General features: G+C 45.1%; 3 protein-coding genes and 1 long non-coding RNA gene across 4 annotated transcripts in view; 3 read left to right on the forward strand and 1 right to left on the reverse strand.

Moving 5' to 3' along the window:
* Positions 1-8,878, reverse strand: part of LOC310837499 (uncharacterized protein) — a 152,836-nt gene that overhangs the window by 140,331 nt on the left and 3,627 nt on the right. The window lies entirely within an intron of this gene.
* Positions 1-8,878, forward strand: part of LOC310838314 — a 113,285-nt gene that overhangs the window by 83,350 nt on the left and 21,057 nt on the right. The window lies entirely within an intron of this gene.
* The window catches only part of LOC310837618 (uncharacterized protein), a 100,801-nt gene that overhangs the window by 30,508 nt on the left and 61,415 nt on the right, over positions 1-8,878 (forward strand). The gene's annotated exons all lie outside the window — the stretch shown is intronic.
* Positions 1-8,878, forward strand: part of LOC310837825 (uncharacterized protein) — a 29,130-nt gene that overhangs the window by 5,234 nt on the left and 15,018 nt on the right. The window contains exon 2 of the mRNA XM_083724982.1: positions 859-5,016. Within this exon, the coding sequence (XP_083581108.1) occupies positions 1,762-2,883 (1,122 nt within the window). The 5' untranslated portion in view covers positions 859-1,761 and the 3' untranslated portion in view covers positions 2,884-5,016. The remainder of the gene's footprint in view (positions 1-858; positions 5,017-8,878) is intronic.

An 8,878-nucleotide genomic window follows, 5' to 3' on the forward strand; every position in this document is an offset into this window, starting at 1 on the left:
AGGAAATGGTTTGCCCCCAACGTTAATTCCTTCCTTCATATGAAGAGAGGTATTCAAATTTAATAAATAATTCCCAGTTGGAGCAGAGCTAGAATATCCAGAAGCCCTTGGCCACCCACGGCAAAGGAGGAAGAACAGTGAGAGAGGCCTGGACAGGGAATCTCCACTAAGATAAGCCAGTGTCAGGAGGCAGGTGCGAGACCTGGTGGCATATAATTATTATAAATCATAATTGGGGTTGGTGTCTCAATCTGGCCTTCCCAGCGGTCAGGCTCCAGCTGCTTTCCTTCTGCATCTCCAGCTCTCTCCATTCCATAATGCAAGGCTGAGAGATGGAGGTCCAACCCCAAGAACATTCTCCAACTGAGCACTCCTTCAACCGACCACAAGCACAAAGCCTTGTCACTAGACTTATATATGGGTCTCCCAAAATGGTCAGTATGGACCTCCTGAGGCGAAAGGGAATGTGCAGGTGATTAATAAAGATATAGAGGTTGAAGGGGACAAAATGCGGCCCAAGGGGTGGAGGATTGTTGTGCAGAGGATGAAGAACTTCATGATGAATTTAGGACCCTGATGAATATTGGCCAGGTTCATGGAACATAGAGCAGCTCCTTTTCCTGTGAGAAACCCCTTTTTATAAAACGTAAAGCCCAAAGTTCAACCATGTTATAAGATAATACTGCTTCAATAACAATAATTAAGGGTTATAAAAGGCTGATGATGTATGACCATTATTTTACATTATTTCATTTGCCTTTCCTAAAAATTTGGAACATATGGAGGACAGGAGAGATTGTAAAAGATGTGAAAATAAGAGCAAGTGCTAATTGTAATAGTACTCTGTTCTCTTCCTAGAAAACAAATAGGATTTTCTCCCCACCCCATCGAAAGAAGACAATAGAGAAGGCAGTCAGAATTTTGGTGGGCCATGTCCAATGGGACTAACGAAGAAACCATTTAAATAAATGGAGTGTGAAAAGAGAGAACATAAACAATTTGAAAGTATGGAGTGTGGAAGGAGCTTCACTGACAGTGGAAAACTTAGAAAACATCAATGGACTCACACAGGGGAGAAACCATTTAATTGCATGGAGTGTGGAAAGAGCTTCACTGAGAGTGGAAAACTTAGAATTCATCAACGGACTCACACAGGAGAGAAACCATTTAATTGCATGGAGTGTGGAAAGAGCTTCACTACTAGCGGAAGCCTTAGAATTCATCTACGGACTCACACTGCGGAGAAACCTTTTAAATGTATGGAGTGTGGAAAGAGCTTCAGTGGGAGTGGACAGCTTAGAATACATCAATGGACTCACACAGGGGAGAAACTATTTGAATGTATGGAGTGTGGAAAGAGCTTCACTACTAGTGGAAGCCTTAGAATTCATCAACGGACTCACACAGGGGAGAAATCATTTAAATGCATGGAGTGTGGAAAGAGCTTCAGTCAGAGTGGACACCTTAGAATTCATCAACGGAGTCACACAGGGGAGAAACCATTTAAATGCATGGAGTGTGGAAAGAGCTTCAGTCAGAGTGGACACCTTAGAATTCATCAACGGAGTCACACAGGGGAGAAATCATTTAAATGCATGGAGTGCGGAAAGAGCTTCAGTCACGGTGCATACCTTAGAATTCATCAACGGAGTCACACAGGGGAGAAACCATTTAAATGCATGGAGTGTGGAAAGAGCTTCAATAGAAGTGGAAACCTTAGAATTCATCTACGGGCTCACACGGGAGAAACCATTTAAATGCATGGAGTGTGGAAAGAGCTTCAATACAAGTGGACACCTTAGAATTCATCTACGGACTCACACAGGGGAGAAACCATTTAATTGCATGGAGTGTGGAAAGAGCTTCAGTAGGAGTGGACACCTTAGAATTCATCAACGAAGTCACACTGGGGAGAAACCTTTTAAATGTATGGAGTGTGGAAAGAGCTTCAGTGGGAGTGGACATCTTAGAATTCATCAACGGAGTCACACTGGGGAGAAACCTTTTAAATGTATGGAGTGTGGAAAGAGCTTCAGTGGGAGTGGACACCTTAGAATTCATCAACGGAGTCACACTGGGGAGAAACCATTTAAATGCATGGAGTGTGGAAAGAGCTTCAGTGGGACTGGACACCTTAGAATTCATCAACGGAGTCACACAGGGGAGAAACCATTTGAATGTATGGAGTGTGGAAAGAGCTTCAGTCACAGTGGACACCTTAGAGTTCATCAACGGACTCACACTGGGGAGAAACCTTTTAAATGTATGGAGTGTGGAAAGAGCTTCAATAGAAGTGGAAACCTTAGAATTCATCAACGGACTCACACAGGGGAGAAACCATTTAAATGCATGGAGTGTGGAAAGCGCTTCAGTCAGAGTGGAGACCTTAGAATCCATCTCCGGACTCACACGAGGGAGAAAGCATTTAAATGCATGGAATGTGGAAAGAGCTTCACTACTAGTGGACACCTTAGAATTCATCTACGGAGTCACACAGGGGAGAAACCATTTAAATGCATGGAGTGTGGAAAGAGTTTCACTGATAGTGGACACCTTAGAATTCATCTACGGACTCACACAGGGGAGAAACCATTTAAATGCATGGAGTGTGGAAAGAGCTTCGGTCAGAGTGGACACCTTAGAATTCATCAACGGAGTCACACAGGGGAGAAATCATTTAAATGCATGGAGTGCGGAAAGAGCTTCACTACTAGTGGAAACCTTAGAATTCATCAACGGACTCACACTGGGGAGAAACCATTTCAATGCATGGAGTGTGGAAAGAGCTTCACTGATAGTGGACATCTTAGAAAACATCAGCAAACTCACGCGGGAGAAATCATTTCAATGTATGGAGTGTGGAAGGAGCTTCAGTACAAGTAGAGTTCTTACAAAACACCAACAAACTCATACAGGGGAGTAACAATATAAGTCCTAGGGAAGTGGACAGAGGTTCTGTTGTAGTGGAAGTCTTACAAACCACCAAAAGACTCTGAGGGGTAAGAGCTGTAAGAGTGGAAACACCTACAGGCCATGAATTAACTCAAAGAAGAGAAAGGGTTTAAATAGAAGGAGTGTGAATCCTGATTTGGTTATTATGCAACACATTTTAGACTGTGGAACCTTTTTCTCTCCGAGTCGACACTTTCTTTCACATCAATAACAGGAAATCAGTCTTAATTGCATGCAGCGTATGTGAGCTTCTGTTGTTTGTATGTAACGTGGTCTAGGCATTTATTTAAATTAATGAAGGTCACATTTCACAATAGTAAGCATAATATAATATTTAATGTGAATCAGTCGTGTTGCTGCTGAATGAGGGTGGACTGAGAGTGAGCTGGTGTTGGTGTTTGGTGGAGGGAGCTGGAAATGTTTGTATTTGGGAATGGAGAGTTGCTCAAAGTGGAGATGAGACTGGTGGTCTTGCATGAGGAGGGAAGGGGACACAGTGAAGAAGGGGCCGTACCAGAGCATTCTCAAAGCAATGTGCTGGGGGGCGGGAACCATGGTGACACAAGTGTGTGTAGAATGCTATCCCCAAAATGAAACCGTAAGGATGAGTATAATGGGGAAGGAGGTTCAGGCAGGTCCCCAACCCAGAGTGCTAAGGGTCAGCTTCCTCCAAATCCACCAGCTGCCCCAAGGCAGGAGCCACCTCTTGGCCTGAGGGTGGAAAACCTCCGTCCACCTTTGCGACTGGACATGATCCGAGGGCAGTGGTGGCAAACCTTTTCCAGACCGAGTACCCAAACTGCAACACAAAACCCACTTTTTCATCACAAAGTGCCAACTATTGCAATGCACTCTGTGTGGGGCTACCTTTGAAGGTGACCCGGAAACTACAACTAATGCAGAATGCGGCAGCTGCACTGGTGACTGGGAGCGGCCGCCGAGACCACAGAACATCGGTGTTGAAAGGCCTACATTGGCTCCCAGTACGTTTCCGAGCACAATTCAAAGTGTTGGTGCTGACCTTTAAAGCCCTAAATGACCTCGGTCCAGTATACCTGAAGGAGCGTCTCCACCCTCATCGTTCTGTCCAGACACTGAGGTCCAGCGCCAAGGACCTTCTGGCAGTTGTCTCCCTGCGAGAAGCCAAGTTACAGGGAACCAGGCAGAGAGCCTTCTTGGTGGTGGCACCTGCCCTGTGGAACACCCTCCCACCAGATGGCAAAGAAAACAACTACCACTCTTTAGAAGACATCTGAAAGCAGCCCTGTTTAGGGAAGCTTTTAATTTTTTATGCATTATTGTAATTTAATATTTTGTTGGAAGCCGCCCAGAGTGGCGGTTGGTGATGCCTGGGTCTTTTTTCCTCTGAGGAAATCCCTTCTTGTCTGCAGATGTTATAGTGTTTGCTCCCTGTCTTAGGGTGAGCTTGATGGTCCTGCTTCCTCCTCTGCCATCACATTGTGAACCGCCCTGAAATCTACAGTTGAAGTATAGAAATTTTAAAAATAAATGAATACATGTAAATATGGGTCCCTGGGAGTGTTTTCCCCTCCTTTCTCTCCTTTGGAACTCCCTGCCTAATGAAACCAAGAGGCGCCTTCTTCATTGTTCTCTTTTGGCACCTTTTGAAAATATTCTTGCTCAGATAAGTTGACCCAGATGTTGAGGAAGCTGAGGTGGTTTTAATGTTTTTTTTTCATGTGTTTGAGCTTTAAAGCATGGTTGCGATTTTCCCCTTGTTTTATATTTTTGTAAAGCATTTTGAGGTGTTGCTTTTTCCCCACAATGAACTGATGTATAAATTTTATGAAGTGAAATAAATAAAACTACCCAGAGTGTTTTCCCCTCACCAGCCTCCTGTGATTCTTGGCAGGCTGAGGGGATTTATGACCCGCCCTCCCCACTAGCAAAAAGTGGTTTAAAAATGGTGTCTGGTCTGCTGCTCTGCTGGCTGACGCTGCCTCCCAGTCTGATAAAGGGGTGCAAAGGGGGCGAATGGAGTTTGTCTCATTCCCTCAGGAGGACTTTGGTGGATAAAGTCAGGACCCACCATGGGGGCCTAGGGTCTCCTTCCTCCTTGTTTCCCAGCCCCCAAATGCCAGGTTTTGGGGCCAAAAAGTGGGCCTGGGGGGGTTTGTGGAGGTGCCATCACTTCATGAGGTGTGGCAGGTGGGGGTTTCATCTGGACATCCTTTGTGTTTCCTTCCAAGTCCTGAGGGGATACTATAAATTCCCTCAGACCTTGGTCAACCTTGAGATTTCCTGTCAGTTTCCCCCAGAAACAACAAACAGGGCAGAGTCGGGGGGGATAATAATAATAAATAACAACAACAATTTATTATTTATACCCCACCCATCTGGCTGAGTTTCCCCAGCCACTCTGGGCGGCTCCCAAACAAGTATTAAAAACAATACAGCGTTAAATATTAAAAACTTCCCTGAACAGAATCCTGGAGTGTTTCTGTGGAGAAAAGGGCGGATATTTTTTTCTCCTCAGAACAGGCAGGGAAATTTCTGAGGAACCTGAGCAAACACTGTAGCACCCTGCTTGTGGTTAACGCGTAACTGGAATGAAATATTCAACACAGCAATAGAGAAATTAAAATAATAATTTATTTGTCAGACAAATAAACAATAGGCACAGTGGTATATGGTTACCAAAGCTCTGCCTGCCCTCCAGCCCTGATGGCCAGCACTTATATTTCCTCAGCCCAGCCCCCTTGCTCCTCCTTTGGCTGCCTCTGTCCAATCAGCCTGGTTGAAATTCCTATTGGCTGTTTGCTAGAACCAATAATAAAAGATACACCCATTTCCAATTACCTTTTATGGGAGACAAAGAGCTATATTTCCTTCTATCCATAAATGGCAGACAAGTAGCCATATATCTTACATTTGCCTCGACAAGGCACCTTAATTACCAGATCACCTTTTGCCCCTGTTGCCCCTGCATTCCAAAACAAATGGCTAAAACAAATGGCTCGTGGTATTAAATTCTATCTAAACAGAGATCTTGGGTTCACATTCTCACACACCATCAATGAAATAAGAATCTAACATAAGAATCTAACATTTCTTACTTTCTAAATCCTTTGCCTAATTACATTAAGCCAACAAATCTCATACATAACATAGATAGCTTTTTAGAAGAAAATGCCTTTGCAAAGTAAAAAGGAACTCAGTAAAAAACAGCTTCAAAAGAAGCCTCTTCAGTTTACACCCCCCTTTCCCAGCCAGCTGCTTTTCCCATTAGCTCTTCCCAAAATTTATTGCCCTTTAACTCTCTCAGTATACCTTAAACCTTAGGAAAATATGGCTAGAGTCTGATGGGAGGCACATGGTATTATTTTCTGTTAAACAATAAATCTTACTATTTACCAACTCTTAATTAGTGTTTTTGCAGCTTGATTGTATTCTGTAATATGTAGGGTCAGTGTAACATTTGCTCCCAGCCTGTAATTCCCTTTTACAACTTTGAGAAACTTGTCTCCTACTACTGCTATAAATCAGGGGAGCCCTTGTTCAGGAGAGCAAGAAGATAAACAACTGCCAAAGTACTTAGCCAGCTGGTTTCTGCCTGGCATGAAACATACAACATTGGCAAATATATCTTTAAGCTCATTTTAAAATACAGGCCTTGATCAGATGCCTCAAGTCAAGGGAGTCTCCCTCCGCCTGAGGTGTTTCCCGCTCTTTTCTCCTGAGGGAGCCCAAACATGAGGAGAAAATGGCTTCCCTGTGGAGATTGGCATCCTTCCCTCCTCAGGGCCTGAAGGATCAAGGAAGGGATGCCAAGGGGGGCAACAGACTCCATGTTTCCTCCTCCAAGGGGCCCAAAGTCAGATAAGTGGAGGAATAGAAAATTCCCTCAGGAATTATAGTCACAGGAGGATTCAAAAAATGTTTTTCCTCCCCCTAAAAAGTTCATGTTTGTGGAAACACTAGAGAAGGCATTTGGCTCTCCTGAATAGCTAGTCTGAAATCAAATTCATAGTAGAATCACCTCAGGAGACCATGTGGAGGGTTTTCCCAGGGAAAAATGGCTCCTAAATCAGTTCCCCTTTGATGGTTTCCACATAGACTGGATTGAAACATGACTTTTCTTGCTTTTATTGGGATGATTGTGTGGTAAACCACCTTGGGGTTTTGAATGGTTACATCAAAAGGCCTTAAACAAGTCAATAGCCCAAAGGTGGTGAATGTTGGAGGTATGACTGAAGGTCACCTTCTTTCAGGTGAAGTTGTGTGGAAATGGGCAGATCAACCCTTTTTCTTACACCCAGGATTGTCAAGTGTGGCGCTCCTTGAATGTTGAAATCTAAAAGAAATAAAATAGTTCAAGGACCACAGAGGGAAGCTGAAGAAAATCTTCACTGGTGCGACTCAGAGGAAATACTCTCAAGGCTGTGAAATCTGCTTCTGCCTTGAAGTGGGTCAGATGAGGATCCCAGTCAGAGGGCTGATCCTTAAGATCACAAAAGAGCAGGATATTTACAGAGAAATTAACAAACTACTCTCCTAGAGGAGATAAAGTCAGCAGGGTGAGGGTGGGGAGCAGGGACTCTCTCCGAAAACGGGACTCATCCTCCGTGTCGCAGGGCTGTGGGGAGAAGCTTGCAATAAATATATTTGGCCATTCACCATTTTACGGAATCGTAGAATTGGAAGGGACCCAATGTCATGGCTAAAAATTGGCCGCTGTTTCTTTAATGCTTACAAAAGCTGGGTCAGCATGAGTCAGCGGCCTGTACCGGGTTGTATATATAGAGTGAGAAATGTTAGTTTCGTGTTGGGTTGGTTGGTTAGTGAAAGCTGGTAGTGTTGATGTGTGTACAGTTGGTCAGTCGCTTTTGCAAAAAGACTTTTAAGAATAAAAGCATAAAGTACTCTGCAGGGATACTCTTCTCATGGACTCTTTTATGCCAACAAGGGGACCAGGCTGAGGTGACAAAGGGAGATCAGAACACTTTTTTATTTTTTACAAACACTGACAGGGTCATCTAGCCCAACCTCCTGCAATGAGTAGTCTCAAGCATCCATGACAGATGGCCACCCAACCTAGAAACCTCAAATGGAGGAGAGTCTCTGGACAGTGGCTGAAGCAATAAAAATATAGACTCTCCCAAACCGTAGATGCAAACTGTATCTCAGGAGATGCAAACTGTATCTCAGTGGCGGAGCAGCTGCTCTGAGTGCAGAAGGCTCAATCCCTAGCGTCTCCAGGAAGGGCTAGAAGACTTTCCATTTGAAACCTCAAGGGAGCTACTGCCAGTCCGTGTGGGCATATTGGAGCAGATCTAGTGCAGACACTGCTGAGCTGGATGGACTCAGTCCAAGGCAGCTTCCGGTGACCCTTTTTCCCCAGGTGAAGGGCAGCTCATCCAGGGAGAGTTGGGGGGAGGAGGTGGGTGTGGGGAACCTTCTCCAGCCCAAGGGCCACGTTCTCTTCTGGGGAACCTTCTGGGGGCCACACACCAATGGTGGGCAGGAGCAGAGCATCAAAGGCGAGTGTGAAGTTTTCACAGGAGACCAGTCTCTGCACAAGTTCACCCTCCCCTCTCCATCCTCCGTCAAGGCAAGCAAGAAACATGAATAGAAGGACAAAATCCCAGCCAGGCAAAGACTCTGCAGGAAGGGGCAATGCAAGGCTGGGGAGAGTCCCAGGGGCCACATGGAGAGGTTTGGGAGGCCACATGTAACCCCTCCCCAATTCAGTTGTGAGGCTCCACATCAGGGCTTGAAGGACCAGTCCTGGCAGTCTGACCAGATTCATGGCTGTTTTCAGGGATGTAGCAGGAACGCCCCCCCTTCCATTCAAATGTACTGCACAAGCACCACACGCACCCCTCCCACCTTCCCCGACCCCGGAGATGCCCCATTTAGAGGGGCATCCCCTAAAAGTCTTCCGTAAATAAGGAAGCGATAATTT

This window comes from Podarcis gaigeae, assembly GCF_964106915.1.
Source record: "Podarcis gaigeae genome assembly, chromosome: 2".
NCBI classification, from domain to species: Eukaryota; Metazoa; Chordata; class Lepidosauria; order Squamata; family Lacertidae; genus Podarcis; species Podarcis gaigeae.